The sequence below is a fragment of the Bufo bufo genome, chromosome 1 (assembly GCF_905171765.1).
Source record: "Bufo bufo chromosome 1, aBufBuf1.1, whole genome shotgun sequence".
NCBI lineage: Eukaryota > Metazoa > Chordata > Amphibia > Anura > Bufonidae > Bufo > Bufo bufo.
In genome coordinates, this window is record NC_053389.1 from 490050660 (window position 1) to 490067199 (window position 16540).

General features: G+C 41.9%; 1 protein-coding gene across 1 annotated transcript in view; it reads left to right on the plus strand.

Moving 5' to 3' along the window:
- ZDHHC17 (zinc finger DHHC-type palmitoyltransferase 17) overlaps positions 1–8377 on the plus strand; it is a 48442-nt gene extending 40065 nt beyond the window's left edge. The window contains exons 15-17 of the mRNA XM_040410244.1: positions 2–159; positions 2604–2698; positions 5786–8377. Coding sequence (XP_040266178.1) covers positions 2–159; positions 2604–2698; positions 5786–5924 — 392 coding nt within the window. The 3' untranslated portion in view covers positions 5925–8377. The remainder of the gene's footprint in view (position 1; positions 160–2603; positions 2699–5785) is intronic.
- Positions 8378–16540: the final 8163 nt, after the last annotated feature.

The following is a 16540-nucleotide window of genomic DNA, read 5'->3' on the forward strand; positions in this document are numbered from 1 at the left end:
GATTGGGGAATACACTGTGACACGACATACAGTAAAGATGGATTCTGGACATATGTGACCCAGATTGCTACCTGTTCACCTTGGATGTTCTGGATGTTCCTCAACAGTGTGTTTCACTTAATGTGGGTTGCTGTGTTATTGATGTGTCAGATGTACCAGGTAAGGACATTCAGCTCTGCTTCATGGTGACCAGAGATGACTCTTGTCTTATAGCTTTTGGGTCTGATTCCCCGAAGTAAAACTAAACATGTATGATAATTCAATAGACGAGGAGGGTGTAAGCTGCTACTGTATACCTTTTGGCACCACTTATCTCCAAGAGAACTCTCTCCGTCACTGCCTGATCTTTGTGTTTCCTAGGGCAGCCCTACACAGGTTACAGGCCCATTGACATTATATAGGGCTTTAAATAAAATGTTACTACTTCTTTAAACATTTCAATGCATAGAAGTATGTGAAGGCCTCTTGGGGTACATGCACAGGGGCAGATGTTTCTGCTGTGGATTCAGCCACAAGATCCCTCTCGTATGGAAAGGAATGAAATCCACACTGTAAACATTAAATTTTGCATTGCATAGCAGTTTACTTGGGGACAGTTTCTTTTTTTAAATTGGTAAATTGACATTCGCTACATGTACCGTAACCTAAAACGGACATAACTAGCCCACATTTACTATTGTGGCTTTGCCTGAATTCTGGAGTAAATTGTGCCAAATGTGGTACAATTTTGGTGCACTGTGGTGCATCTCATTTTAGAAATGCGTATGCCGCAAGTCAAAAAGAATAATCCACTTTGCCTAGTGTGCCAAGGCATGGCTTCATTGGAAAGGGGTGTTACGTAAGATGTAACATTGAGCACCAATTTTTTTTGCAAAGAGGTATGTCCCGAGGAAAGACAACCATCTTGTGGAAGTGGCTCCCTAGGAGTCAAAATCTGACTTAACAAGCCTTGGGATATGACTCCTGGGGAGCCACTTCCACAAGGTGGCACAATCGAGATGGTTCTCTTTCCTTTGGCGATGCATCTTTGTCTTTAGGGTAGCCAGTACCCTACCAGTGCACCAAACTTCTGGCACACAATTTTGCCGTAAAGAGAAGCCAACCAATGAGTGGTATAAATAGACAGTCTAAAGATGCAAAATTGAATACAGAAGAGGTCATATCCAGTAAATTAGTAAATCTGCTCCAGTGTATTTGGAAACAGTATATTTAAATTTATGTTAAAAAGGGGTTATGACCCTGGAACAACCTCTAGCCATATTTAGGCATATGGATGTTATAGAGATTATAACAAGATAGCTCAATAAATAAGCTGGTGTTCACCCCCTTAGCTCCACTGTTCTTTTCGTGACAGTCCAAGTATCCCAGCACATGGAAACAATTGACGAAACTAGAGAATACTTTTCCAGCTCTTGATAAAAACCAATACTTTTATTATTTCTACAATAAATACATGGTGCGGTACAGTCTGTTTCAGGCATGGCTAGTGCCTCCTGAGCTCTTGTTTACAGCATAAATAAATGCGTGAAACAGACTGTACCGCACCATGTATTTTATGGAAAAGCTAGGCTCTAGCACTCAGGACTCCTTACCACCATATAATGAGTAATGATATATATTGCTCATCATCTTAAATGGTGACATTTCTCCTGCAGTGTTCCTTATGGACAGTTGGGTAGTTCCAGCAGCCATCCCATTAGATTGTTGGAAAATCCAGGATTTCTGAAACAACAAATTTGTATACTTTGATCTACACAAAAAGAATTCTAAATTTTACTGTCATTCTTTATTATGAATACCTCTAAAAGCTGAGAATACATAAAAAAAAACAGGCCCTACAATCTCTGACACAGGTAAAAAAAAAAAAATATATATATACAGTTGATAAACGTTATCGTTTGCATCAGATTTATCAACTGTGTGTATATGTGTGTGTGTGTGTATATATATATATATATATATATATATATATATATATATATATATTTTTTTTTTTTTTTCTGACCTGTGCCTGAGAGATTGTAGGGCCTGTTTTTTGATGTATTCTCAGCTTTTAGAGGTATTTTTTTTTAAGTTAAATTTTATATGCAGGAAGGTGTCAAAATGTGGATTTAGTCTTTATACTTCCTCACAGTGCTATTTTGCCGATTTGGCGGTTGTGTTTGTCATTCTTTATTCTGACCTAAAAAATAGAAGTTTCAGCTTTACTTCCTAACTTCATCATATCTGCTTCCTCTCTTTTCCGGACTGGTTTCTCTGTAAACGTTGATCAAACCATTTACTTCTCCATTTAGCTATCTAAACCTACCCAGTTCTTCTGTTTTGTGACATATCTACTACTCACTGATTCAATTATATTCCAAGTACATTCAATATATAAAAGGGCCTTTCTGGGTTACAAATATTGTTCTATATTTGGGTTGCGTCTGCTGCCAGCGGCTACCAAGTGATTGGTGGAGGTGTCCGACCCCCATTCATGTTATGACTTATCCTAAAAATTGGTCATGAATATCTATGACCCAGAAAGCCCAATTAATAATTGTATGCACCCATATCATTAATATCTAATCAGAAGACATTAATGTGGAACTTTATGTTTACAGATATCATGTCTGGGAATTACTACAAATGAGCGGATGAATGCAAGGAGGTACAAACACTTCAAAGTCACAACCACGTCTATTGAAAGCCCTTTCAAGTAAGCAGATCTATCCTTATTTCTCTTAGGTTAAAGGGGTTGTCCAGCCAAAATAATTTTTTAAACACTTTACTAGGCTGTGAAATAAAGCAGCAATAAATTAGTAATTCTCGTCCCAACACTTCCAGAGTCCCCTGCTGATCTCTCCTCACAAGTGTCCACATGTCACGTGTCCGCTGCAGCCGTTCATTGACCACAGCGGTCACATGTTGTGACGACTCGTCATCAATGAAGCCAGGAGAACAGAGACAGGCAGGGCACTTGAAGTGTCCAAAGAACTCAAATTACAGACAGGAGATTTAGGCCTCATTCACATGTCAAGAGTTTGGTGTTTGATCAGTTATTTCCATTAGTTTTTGTGAGCCAAAACATGGTTTGGGTCAAAAACACAGAACAGGTGCAAGTCTTTCCATTGTACCTTATCTCTGTGTAGGCTTCACTCCTGGTTGTGGCTCAGAATAAAGCCTCATTCACACATCAGTGACTGTGAGCCAAAACCAAGATTGGAGCCTCCACAAACAAAAGGTATCGTGAAGATCTGCACCTGTTCTGTGTTTAGAGCCGCACCTGGTTTTGGCTCAGAATCACTGAAGGAAATCACTGACATGTGAATAAGGCCTAACTGATGGAATTCACCGATTTAAATACTGACTGTGTAAAAGCAACCTTAAGGGTGTATTAGACGGGGAGATTGTCTGCCAGATCATTGTTAGTAGCATTCCTAGTAACACTCGTTAGTGATGATCAGGGATGAGCAAATCGACTTCGGATGAAACATCCAAAGTCAATTCGCATAAAACTTTGTTCTAATACTGTACGGAGCAGGAGCTCTGTACAGTACTAGAATGTATTGGCTCCGATGAGCCAAAGTTATTGCTTTGCGAAGTCTCGCGAGACTTCGCGTAATAACTTCACATTAATTTGTACTGTAAAAAACCATTCTGGAAATGCGGAGCTCCAGCTCCGTACAGTATTAGAACAAAGTTTTATGCGGATCGACTTCGGACGTTTCATCCAAAGTCGATTCGCTCATCCCTAGTGATGATCTGGCAGTGTTATACTGCCAGTGATAAACGAGCATTGGCAATCCCAATCTTTCAACAGGTTTAAAAATCACAGTTTGCCATCGGCAGATCGTGCTCTCTAATTACTCACTGCTGCCAGCAGACAATGATTCAGTGTGGAGACGAGCGATGGCATTACCGATCGCTCCTTCCCATACTGTGGAGGAGATCACTGCATGCAATAGCAGCGGTCTTCTTGGGAAGAAACGTTTCCCTCTTGACAATCGCCTGCATAATCTGTCTGTCTAATACAACCTTTACACTCCTCTGCAGATGATGTTTAGTTTATGAAAGAATAGGGTGATTAAAGGTTATATATCTTGTTTTCTTAATGCATCTAAAAGAAAAAAAAAATGAAGCAACTTCCATTGCTTCTTAAAGGGAACCTGTCACCTGGATTTTAGGTATAGAGCTGAGAACATGGGTTGCTAGATGGCCGCTAGCACATCCGCAATATCCAGTCCCCATAGCTCTGTGTGCTTTTATTGTGTAAAAAAAACGATTTGATACATATGCAAATGAACCTTAGATGAGTCCTGTCCCTGAGATAAGTCCAGCGTGAAGGAGCCCAGCACCGCCCCGCATCCTCCGAATCTCCTCCTTGCTCCCCGACGTCAGAAAGCTAGAGCACCGTAATCTCGCGATGCACGAGCTAGCGCATGCGCAGTTCGTTCCCTGAGGCTGATGCCAGCACAGGGAAGGAACACTATGACGACGCTGCGCATGCGCTAGCTTGCGCATCGCGAGATTACGGCACTCTGGCTTTCTGACGTCGGCAGCAAGGAAGAGATTCGGAGGATGCTGGAGGGTGCTGGGCTCCTTCAAGCTGGACTTATCTCAGGGACAGGACTCATCTCAGGTTAATTTGCATATCTATCAAATTGTTTTTTTATACACAATAAAAGCACACAGAGCTATGGGGACTGGGTATTGCGGATGTGCTAGCGGCCATCTAGCAGCCCATGTCCTCAGCTCTATACCCAAAATCCTGGTGACAGGTTCCCTTTAACGTGTCTTCAGGGTAGCAGACAGCAATCAAAGTCTGTGATGTCTGATCCAGCAGTCATATTCTCTTTAGTCTGTCTACTTCTGGCTAACCTTACAGATGCACAATAGTACAAAGAAGAGAACAAATAGAAGAAAGTACGAGACTGCAGGATGACACTGCATATAATGTGTGCGCTACTTGTTACCGGGAGGTTTAATGTGCAGAGAAGCTGTAGAAATAAAACAATAGGAATGTTTTAATTAAAGGGGTTGACCCATCTCACTCATTGGTGGCATATTTCTAGGATATGCCACTAATGTCACACAGGAGCAGGTCCCACATCTCTAGAACGGGCCCCCAAAACGAAGGAGAATGCACTGTGCATGCACCACATGCTCTACATTTATTTCTATAGGAGTCCAGAAAAGAGCAAAGATAGCTTGCTCGACTATTTCCAGAAACCCTGTAGAATTGAATGGAGAGCGCACCACGCAAGAGTGGCCACCTCTCCATTCGCCTCTATAGGAGTTTTGGGTATAGCCGACCCAGCACTCGGCTATTTTCGGCACTCCCATAGTAGTGAATGACCCGCAGCTAAGTGACATTGGTGGCACATCCTAGTGATATGCCATCCATGTGTCAGATGGGCCGACCCCTATAAGACTTACGTGGAGTTACTTCAGTTTAGATTTCTTGCAACAATAAAAAAAAAAAAAAGATTGCAAAGGTGTATATAGCCTAAAGAGTCGTGAAATAAAGAAGTAAACTATGGACTGGAGTGTCCTCAACATATCACTGGTATTGGAAATCCTAACAAATTGTGTAAGATCATAGGTATAACCAAGAGAGGTGGAAAATCTGCATGAGTATTTCTCCGACAGATATCTCGTGTATTGCCTACCACCGGGAGGAGCATATAGAGGAACAGCTTGGATTTTGTAGTTAGGACAACCTGGATCACTGTAGGATTTAGAACAGCACACACCATTCTGCTTGTAATTAAAGGTCTTTTTTTTTCCCCCCATTCCATTCCAGCCATGGATGTATCAGAAATATCATAGACTTCTTTGAATTCCGATGCTGCGGCCTCTTCCGCCCTGTAACAGTGGACTGGACAAGGCAATACACAATAGAGTATGAACAGACGTCAGGCTCAGGTTATCAGCTGGTGTAGTCTCCGCACAAGCGCCACTCTGACATGATCCAATATGGGTGGTACCTGAAGATGTCTGTATGTCTCTCGCGAAAACTTGCCCCTTGAACTATAGCATGCTGTTTGTAGGGCTATTGATAAATCTTACAGTACCTTCTCTGTCAGCATTTTATCAACCACAGTGACCATGGACAGGACCTTCTGCCCGCACTGATATAGAGAAAGAAGATCTGGGGGGAGGATTTTAATTGATCCTTGCGTTTGGAAATCTTTTGAACAGCCGTGAATCTGCAATCTGTGTTTTTGTTTTGTGTATTTTTTTACATGATAATTTATTTTGCACCATTCACAAGTAAGCATGGCATTGCTCTCTCGACTAGCTTCAGTCTTGGTCTGCTTGAGCAGAATCTAGTCCTTGCCCCTTTCTTTCTAAATACACCCAGTGGAGTGAGACTTTCTAGTACACCGTCATGATTCCCTAATGTGGCCTGGCTTCATCTACAATACTGTGGCATTGAATTCCTGTAATGTGATCTCCCAGTCGTGCTCTATCCTAGTGTAACTGAAAATGTGAATCTAGATGCTGGGCTGAAGAATCGTACACTTCTTTGGGCCGTTCAGCCTTTGGCGGGTTAACGTGATGAAATGGGCACGTGACGATCTTAAACGCAAGAAATGAATGTATGTTGCCTACATTGTATGACTGTCGGCAGTCCTTGCCATGTGTTTCTGGATCTTGGAGATCTGCTGACAAAGTTTTTCCCTTTCTGAAGTCGAGCAGTCCTCAGCAGTTGCATGCAAGTAATCTTCTATAGGATCTTAAGGAAACTCTCGTAAATCGCCAAATTCTGCTTGTTCAGAGACTGGATACTGTGCCCACGTCCTGGACAAAGCCCCTTTCACACTGACGAGACAGCACTGGATATGGATGTGGAGCCAAAGAAAATACGGTTGTTGTGTTTTATTTTGTTTTTGTTTGTTTTTCCCATTTTGTTTCTGTTTGTGCAATTTAGATTGTGTTACTCTGTGTTAGTCTTGGGGAGGGGGGATAGAACCATTTAAAGGCACATAAATATATTACTGGATGCTTTGTCATAGCGTCACTTTATAGTAGTGCAGCTCCAAAAATATCTGCTGTGCGCTAATTTATTAGGTCAGTCACCTGTAATATAGACACATGCATCTGTGAGGTTCAGAAACATCTTTAAGATAGATTTCAGTTCTCTTTCTGGTGTACGTTTTCTGTAAGTAATCTCTAACAGATTTTTTTTTATTTCAGTAGCACAAAATTAGGGAATTCTACATATCGTGGCCGATGTACAGACTGTATGGACATGTTGATCCTTATGACAGTGGTATACAGTAATGTCACTCCATATGTATATTTTTTGACTGGTTTTAATGGTAAAAGACTAAATATTTCACCAGTGATGTATGTGTTCATTTTTGAATGTATACGCATTTCCTGACGTGTCTGTTTCACAAAATAACTTTATTCCCCAAGCAGTTGCAATTCTGGAGCATCTGTTGTTCCGTTCCTAAATTATTACTGCTAGAATTTTATAAACCCCTTCCCGAAAAATGATGTAACAGTACGTAAGTATTGCAATTTGATTTATTCATGTGCATGACTCAAGAGCCCTCACCATCCACAGTGGGTGTCAATTCAGCGAGCTGCAATGGCTGGAACCACTTACCTCCGATCCTGGCCGTTTAACCCCTAAATGTCATGACTCTGGTATCTAAGTAGTTTGACAGATAAAGGGGGTCAATTGGGGTGACGATGGTTGCTATGGCAGGCTCACTTGCTTGCCATAGAAGCACACTTGTTAAGCCGTGCCAGAGGCTTGGCCTGACAGATTGTTGGTTTGAATAACAGGTCACGATTTAGTGTACAGAGTATACCAAAGCATTATAGAAGCAATCAAATGATTGGATTGTGAACACCCCTAGTGGGACTAGAAATAAGTTAAAGTTTAGAAAGATTTTGTAAAAGTTTAAATATAATTGTTTAAATTTTAACAAGACTTCAAAATAGGAAAAAATATTTGCATTTTTAAAATAAATGTTGAAATGGCTATTTCTGTTCTACCCCCTTTCCCCAAACAATGATAAACGCTAATCAGTAATTTATATGTACCCCAAAATAGTTCGATTAAGACTTATTTCACAACAAACAAGTCCATATACAACTACAGTATATTCATTTATTTTACTCTCTTATATAGCGCTACTATATACCGCAGCGCTTTACAGAGATTATCATCACTCGCTGTCTCCAATGGAGCTCGCCAACTAAGTTCCCTATTAGTATGTCTGGAAACCCATGCAAACTCCATGCAGATGTTGTCCTTGGTCGGATTTTTCCATGCATTGTGGTTTCATTGTGCAAAAGTAGTCAAACCTTTATAGTGCCATGTTCATATCAATCCATAGAATAAAGGCATCATGCTGTATGGTGACTGGCACCAAATTTTTAACACAAAAAAAAACCGATGGTGATATATATATTTTTTTCCCTCCTTCCACCAGAAAATGGTTAATAAAAGTTAAAGGGGTTTTCCAGTTGTCGAACATTGACCTATCGTCAGGATAAGTCAACAATACCTGATCGGTAGGGTTCCAACACCCGGCAACTCCACCAATCAGCTGTTGGAAGAGACCTCCTGTGCTTGGTATTGCAACCCAGGCCCAACCACGTGAATAGGAATGAGATGCGCCTAGGCCATGTGACCGATGAGAACGAAAGAGACCGCAGCACAGCTTCTTCAAACAGCTGATTGGCGGGGGTGCTGTGAGTCAGACCCCCACAGGTCGGATATTGACGACCGATCCTAAGAATAGGCCATCAGTATTTTACTTCCAGAAAACTCCTTTTAATCAAGGTTATATGTACCCCAGAATGGTGCCTCTGAAAAATACAAGTACGAGCACATACCCTCATTCAGTTATGTCGATGGAAAAATAAAAATAAATAAAGTTGTCACTTTTATAAGGCGGGATGAAGAAGTGGAAAGGGGTTAATGAACGCAACTGGGTGTTACTAGTTGGGGTGTGTCCCTGCTCTGACCTATTCCGGTCAATGTTGCCAGTGCCAGATTGTGCAGGAACACCCCCACTGGTAACACCCAGTTTCAGATTCATTAATAAACTTCTAGTAGGAATAACTGGGAAACAGAACAACACAGTTATATGAAAAGTTAGTTATTGCATGGGGAATAGCTTTATTTATTAGAACAGACACGTCAGGAAAGATGACAAATCCTATTTAAAAAGTGTGTGTGAACATGATTTGGGTTATACTCTCTTCTCTCAATGAAGTCAGTGGGGGAGAACACCCATGCAAGGAGTAGATCTGGTCAGATGTAGTGTCTGACCAGGAATATGTTACCTTTTTCTCACTAAATATCTGGTCACTGCCTGTTTCTAACATGTTAAAAACTGCTGAGAAATGTTACTTATAATGATGCGCCTTTTCCTTTAGTGATTCCAGATCTGAAGCATTAATAGGTCTACTAAATCTTCTACCGTTCACAGAAACGTGGAATTCGCACCCTGCTCATTGCTTCTCATATATTCACTAACGGCTCACAAGGATTTGTACAGTTTTTAGTACCGTGAACATATCAACAATGTGATCATATGAACAAACACCCCTATTTTTCTCTCCAAAAAGGACAATTCACAGTAGATACTGAAAATGCTATCCCGTACTGTGCTATAGATATTTTTGCTTTTCTATAGGAAGATCGATATTAGACTAAACTGCGCTTATTTTTTATGTAGACAGAGGTATATTTATGCAGATGAATCTCTTACCCCTTGCAGTTAATATTCCACAGCCCTGATTTAAAGGGGTCTGCTGATAAACGTCTTTGTATAGCTTCAGAGCTGTTTTGACATAAAATTTTGGCTGCCTGTAGTCACCACTAGGGGGAGCCTACAACATACTATTTTGTTATTTACTTTAATATCAGATATAAATGTTTATTGTGTATCTTAGAATTGGAGATCTAAGTATTGATCTTTCTTTCTGGAACTCCTTTCAATAATCCCATTGAATAATACTAGGTAATCATGGATAAATAGCTTGTATCCAACTACACATAAGACAGGCTAAAGATTTTACCTTTTTTTTTTTTTTTCTTTGACAAACCCCACCATGATTTTTCCTAGTGGCTGTGTCAGGTATTGCAGCTCAGGCCTGTTCACTTCACACCTCATGTGAAACAGTGAGCCGCTTTCTTGAAAAAATATTGGCCTGTGATTACACAAGCCTTTTGATCCAAAGCCAGAAGTCGATCCAGCAGCACAGAGAAGTGGAAACCCTTTCTTTAAATGACTCCTTCCTTTTGAATCCACTTTTGGTTTTGGCTCAGAAAACAGCATCACCGACTTAGGGTACTTTCACACTTGCGGCAGAGGAATCCGGCAGGCAGTTCCGTCACCAGAACTGCCTGCCAGATCCGGCAAAACGCATGCAAACTGATTGCATTTTAAGACTGATCAGGATACTGATCAGTCTTAAAAAATGCATTGCAGGAACGTATCTGTCATACGGACAAACGGATCAGTTTTTTTAAAAAAAAACAAAAAACATTTTTACCGGTCTGCGCATGCGCAGACTGGAAGGACAGATCTGGCATTCCGGTATTTTGAATGCCGGATCTGGCACTAATACACTCCTATGGAAAAAGAATGCCGGTGTCGGCATTCAGGCAAGTCTTCAGTTTTTTGGGCCGGAGATAAACACGTAGTATGCTGCGGTTTTATTTTTTGCCTGATTAGTCAAAAAGACTGAACTGAAGACAATCTGATGCATCCGGATTGCTCTCTATTCAGAACGCATTAGGATAAAACTGATCAGTTCTTTTCCGGTATAGAGCCCCTAGGGCGGAACTCTATGCCGGAAAAGAAAAACCGCAAGTGTGAAAGTACCCTTATAGAACTGGTTCCTGGCCTGCTGAAGACTAGAATATACTCAGTTGGAACTATGCACAGATGGCATGTTTGTAGGTGTAAATAGAGAATGAGATAATTTATCACATAGGTGACTTTATTTGCTGGTATGTTTCATTTATGCTGCTATTTTTTTTTTTTGTATCGTCTGTCCAAAAGGTTACTAGGAATTGAAGAATAATCTTCATGATGTTCCCTTGAAATGTAAAGAAATATTCCAGGAAAAAAAATAAAAATTTAATTATTCCCATAGTCCCCATACCACCCTTCCCTAAATTATAAGAGACCCCTTAAGCCGATCCACTGTTACCTGAAGTAGTTTTGTCTGCATTCAGTTTGAGTTTTGCCTGGAATGTTCTTAAAATGGAAGGTTTTGCAAAATTCCATTTATGTACATGAAATGATTCCTTGTACTATTGCCTTAGTACGTTGTGCAGTGACCACGTGAATGGCAGTATTTGAAAGTCTAATATACTACAGTATGCTTTATTCTGAGACCCAAATTCATGATTACTACCAAGTAATGCTAGTAATTGGAGAACATGGGAGAGGGGCATCTGGTATTGTTGGAACGTGTACTTGGTACCTTTTTACTGTATCTGATAAAGCAGTCGTGAAGGATACATCGACATGCAAATGGCTGGAGTCTTTGTTTTCTCTTGGTACTTCCGAATATTTTTTCTAGAATGTGGCAAATCGCGGCAGTGTATTTCAGGGCTGTGGAGTTGGAGACCATCTAAAGACCCCTTTACGCTGCTCAATTGAGCAGACGATTGTTTGGAAAGAATTGTTCCTTCCCAGCAATCGCCTGCTCGTCAGTGACGGAGACCGCTCATTTACATGCAGCGATCTCCTCCACAGTATGGGGAGGAGTCATCGCTTATGCCATTGCTCGTCCCCATACAGAATCCTTGTTTGCTGGCAGTAGAGTGCTCTTTAGACGGCACAATCTGTTGCCGGAAATCTAACTTTACTCGTAAATTGGCACCACCTTTACATTGGCATAATCACACGTGGCAGATACACTGCAGAGTATTAGGCCAGGGCTACACGATGACATTTTCTGTAATGATAGTCTATGGTGGTGTACTGCAACATGACAATCGCACAAAAATCCATCCAGGTTGTCGCAGTGCAACACCATAAACTAGCATTACAAAAAATGTGTAATTGTTCTCTATTGTCGTGTAGCCGTATCCTTATAGTAGCAGCAATGTACATCTATACACTGGGAAAAAAAATAACCAGTGGACATTGACTTGTGTGGATTTTAAATGTGCAGCATGTCAGTTTATGCTGCGGATTCATACCCCTGGATTTCACCCTTTGCAATGCATAGGGGCAAAATCTGCATTAAATCAGCACGCAATACATCCATTTTGGCAATTAACCCCGTGTGGCTGGTTCATAAATAGGTTATTACCAATCGTTATACAGTATATAAGCTGCTTATGAATGACCTAGAACGGTGAAAAATAGAGGTCAGCATTGGAATTTGGCTAAGGCCTCTTTCACACTTGCGTTGTTGGGATCCGGCATGCACTTCCGTTGCCGGAGGTGCCCGCCGGATCCGGAAAAACGCAAGTGTACTGAAAGCATTTGAAGACGGAACAGTCTTCCAAATGCGTTCAGTGTTACTATGGCACCCAGGACGCTATTAAAGTCCTGGTTGCCATAGTAGTAGTGGGGATCGGGGGAGCGGTATACTTACAGTCCGTGCGGCTCCCGGGGCGCTCCAGAATGACGTCAGAGCGCCCCATGCGCATGGATGACGTGTCCAATGCGATCACATGATCCATGCACTTGGGGCGCCCTGACGTCACTCTGGAGCGCCCGGGGAGCCGCACGGACGGTAAGTACACTGCTCCCCCGCTCCCCGCTACACTTACCATGGCTGTCAGGACTTTAGCGTCCCGGCAGCCATGGTAACCACTCTGAAAAAGCTAAATGTCGGCTCCGGCAATGCGCCGAAACGACGTTTAGCTTAAGGCCGGATCCGGATCAATGCCTTCCAATGGGCATTAATTCCGGATCCGGTCTTGCGGCAAGTGTTCCGGATTTTTGGCCGGAGCAAAAAGCGCAGCATGCTGCGGTATTTTCTCCGGCCAAAAAACGTTCCGTTCCGGAACTGAAGACATCCTGATGCATCCTGAAAGGATTTCTCTCCATTCAGAATGCATTAGGATAATCCTGATCAGGATTCTTCCGGCATAGAGCCCCGACGACGGAACTCTATGCCGGAAGACAATAACGCATGTGTGAAAGAGCCCTTACTGACGCCACAGCCCTGGTGTACGATATTTATTTAGCATTAGATGAAAAAGTAGCTTTGGAAATCAATCCGCTTCAATCCATTGTAGAAAAGAAAAAAATGCTCCCCATAGGATTAGCAAGAACAGCCTTTTAGGGAAAAACATGTCTGAGAGTAGTTCTCAACTGCTGGACTATTGTGTACTGGAATGCGATTAAATTGGGTTTTCTCACTTAAGACATTGATGGCATGGTGCTAAGATATGCCACCAAGGTCCAGCCCCTGCTAGACTGGGTGCTAGGCTGCTTCTGCTTCACCTTTTCTTAGAGGGTACAAGGGAACCCTTTTATAGTCAGTGGTGGACCATCCAGCCTTGGCAAAATGGGTAAGCAGTAGTAAAGGAACACGGCGCTTACCCATTGTCACCTCCACTTCATTCTGGTGACTGGCAATGGAGACAGCATTTGTACCTGCATTGATGGCATATGTCATCAGTATCTTAAGAAGGAACCCCACTTTAAAGAGCAACCCAGTTTTAAGTTGATATCAATCAGCTAATGCATTTTTCATGAGGTTGGTACAGTGAGGCAAAATGAGTTTTTAACAGCTTGTGCTCTGCTCCCCAAAAATGTACCTCTCAGAAAATAGTCCATACCAGTGCCTCTGTGACCTCCTATTTGTGGAATTGTTCCTGAACCCTGTGGTACTCTAGAGGAAATGAAAGGAATAGATTATAATACTTGTGTAACCATAGCTGAGGACTGTATAAGCCAAGACTGGGACAACTTTTTCGTGAATGACTTGCATAACGTTCTTTACAAAGGTAACCTGATTTCCAGACAACCACGTAGGCTAGTGTTGAAAACATTGACCATCTTGGAGTCTTTGCCCATAACCTCTACAGTGTTTGGGGCTCTTCTTGATCATGGCTGTCTGCACTATTTTGTTCTCTTATTTCTGTTCTTGTATGTCTTTCTTTTGCACATAAGTCTTTTGTTCATACCCAATATTTGAAGAAGTTCTATAGTAGAGACTGTATAGCTCTATGCACTGAGAATCTACCATTACACTGATGGGCTGCCTGGATTTATGCAGTAATTCGTACAAAAAGAAGCATGCTTAGTAAAGGGCACTGGTATCTGTGGAAACTCGTATCTAGAAACGATGCTGTTTTATATAGTGAAACCTAACCTAGTTAGGGAACAGTGTGTCCTTGTTTATGCCCCCAAAATGCTTTTTGTTTTCTCTACATGTTTTCCCATTTGCGATCCAACCACAAAAATACTGCAATACATTTTTTAAGCTATTGAATTGTATGTATATTTCATTTTATATTTATTTAACTGTGCCAAGTATTATTTTACTACTGTCTGTCTTGATGTACTACATCGTGAGCAACTCATTGTACATTTCATAATTTAGCTCTCCTTACATGAGTTAATTTCAATTTTTTTTGTAAGTTATTAATCAAATAAATATTGACAATTCGGTTTAGTGTTGTGTCTTGCTTGGGGATAACGGAGATTAATTGATGATCTTTTCTCACTGGGAAGTAAGAATATAGAAGTAATGCTCATTAGAACTGAGGGCTCGTTCACACGACCATGTGAAGCCCGTGCCCATATTGCGGGCCCGAAATACACGGGTCCCGTTCTGTGGCCATTCCGCATCATGGATGCGGACCCATTCATTTCAATGGGTCCGCAAATCCTGAGATGCGGAACGGAACACTAAGGCTGGGTTCACACTTGAGCGTTTTACAGTGCATTTGAACGCGCTGAAAAACACCCTACGCTCAAACAAGTTCTTGAGCTTCTTTGGGGCGTTTTGACGCGCGTTTGTGGCCATAGGACACTGCAGTCAATCACACAAACGCGCGTTTACTATTGCTAAAAACGCGTGTTAAACGCGCATATAAAATGCGCTCAAGTGTGAACCCAGCCTAAGACAGCACTCTGTAGTGCTTCCGCACCGCAAAAAGATAGAGCTTGCTCTATCTTTTTGCGAAACTGAGGGATCGTGGACCCATTCAAGTTAATGGCGCCGCAATCCCTATGCGGCTGCCTGTGCTTAGCGGACCACAGAACGGGCACTGGCTTCACCCGGTCGTGTGAACAAGCCCTGAACCAGTGATACACCCGTATTGTGTGCATTTTCTTTCTACCAGTTTAAAAAGGTGTTCTTCACCCTTTTATCAGTTGTGTAGATTAGGGATGCCCAATCTGCAGTCCTCCAGCTGTTGCAAAACTACAATTCCCAGCATGCCTGGACAGCCTACAGCAGGGATGCTCAACCTGTGGCCTTCCAGCTGTTGTAAAACTACATCTCCCACCATGCCCTGCTGTAGGCTGATAGCTGTCTGTGAATGCTGAGAGTTGTAGTTCATATAACTACTATGAGGGCGGTGAACTGCCTCTAGACCACAGTCATCGCATTTGCCCAGAGCTGCCAATAGAGGGAATTGTGATGTCAGGAGTCCTGTATGCTGCAGGGTGGGGCCTCCACGCATCAGATTTATTTTTCCAGCACATGCTACAGGTGCTCGATCAAACTGATCTTTTTAGGACAAATAAACACTTTGAACTCTGTCATGTTCCTCAAACCACATGAACAATTTTTGCAGTGTGCCAGGACGCATTATCGTGCTGAAAGAGGCCACTGCCTTATTAAACCTTTGCGATTTAAAAAAAAAAATGTACATGATCTGCAAAGTCTAGGACAGGTAGTGTGTGCCATAGTAACCTCCACGTGATTGCCAGAAAACATTATATTACATTCACAAACTTTGTTTTCCCATAGTGCATCCTGGTGCCATCCCTCTTCCAGGTAAACAATGCATCCACATGAAATGTGATTCAGTCAGAGCAGGCCACCTTCTTCCATTGCTTCATGATCCAGTTCTGATGGTCATGTGCACAGTGGATGGGGGGTCATCATGGGCACAGTGACCTATATGTAGCCATAAGCTGCAGTGCATTGTGTGTTCCGATAACTTATTACAAGAGCCGGCTGAAATGGTTTCATCACTGTATTACAGTAATTCTGCTGTAGTATTTGAACCATGAAGGCTAGCTTTCACTGCCTAGGTGCATAAATAAACCCTGGTGTACCTGCTGTCTTTTTTTTTTAACCACTTTTAGTAGGTACTAAATATTGTATGCCAGGAACACACCAGACCTGCCATTTTGGAGATGCTCTGCCCACTTGTCTAGCGATCACAATTTATTCCTTGTGAAAGATGCTCCTTACACTTGTCCATTTTTCCTGCTCGCAACACGTCAACTTTACGAACTGACAGTTTACCTGCTGTCTACAATATCCTACCCCTTGGCAGGTGCCACAATGATGAGATTATCAATGCTAGGCTACTTTCCCATCTGCACTTTGTAGAGGATCTCAAAAGGCTTAGAAACATAGAATGTGGTCG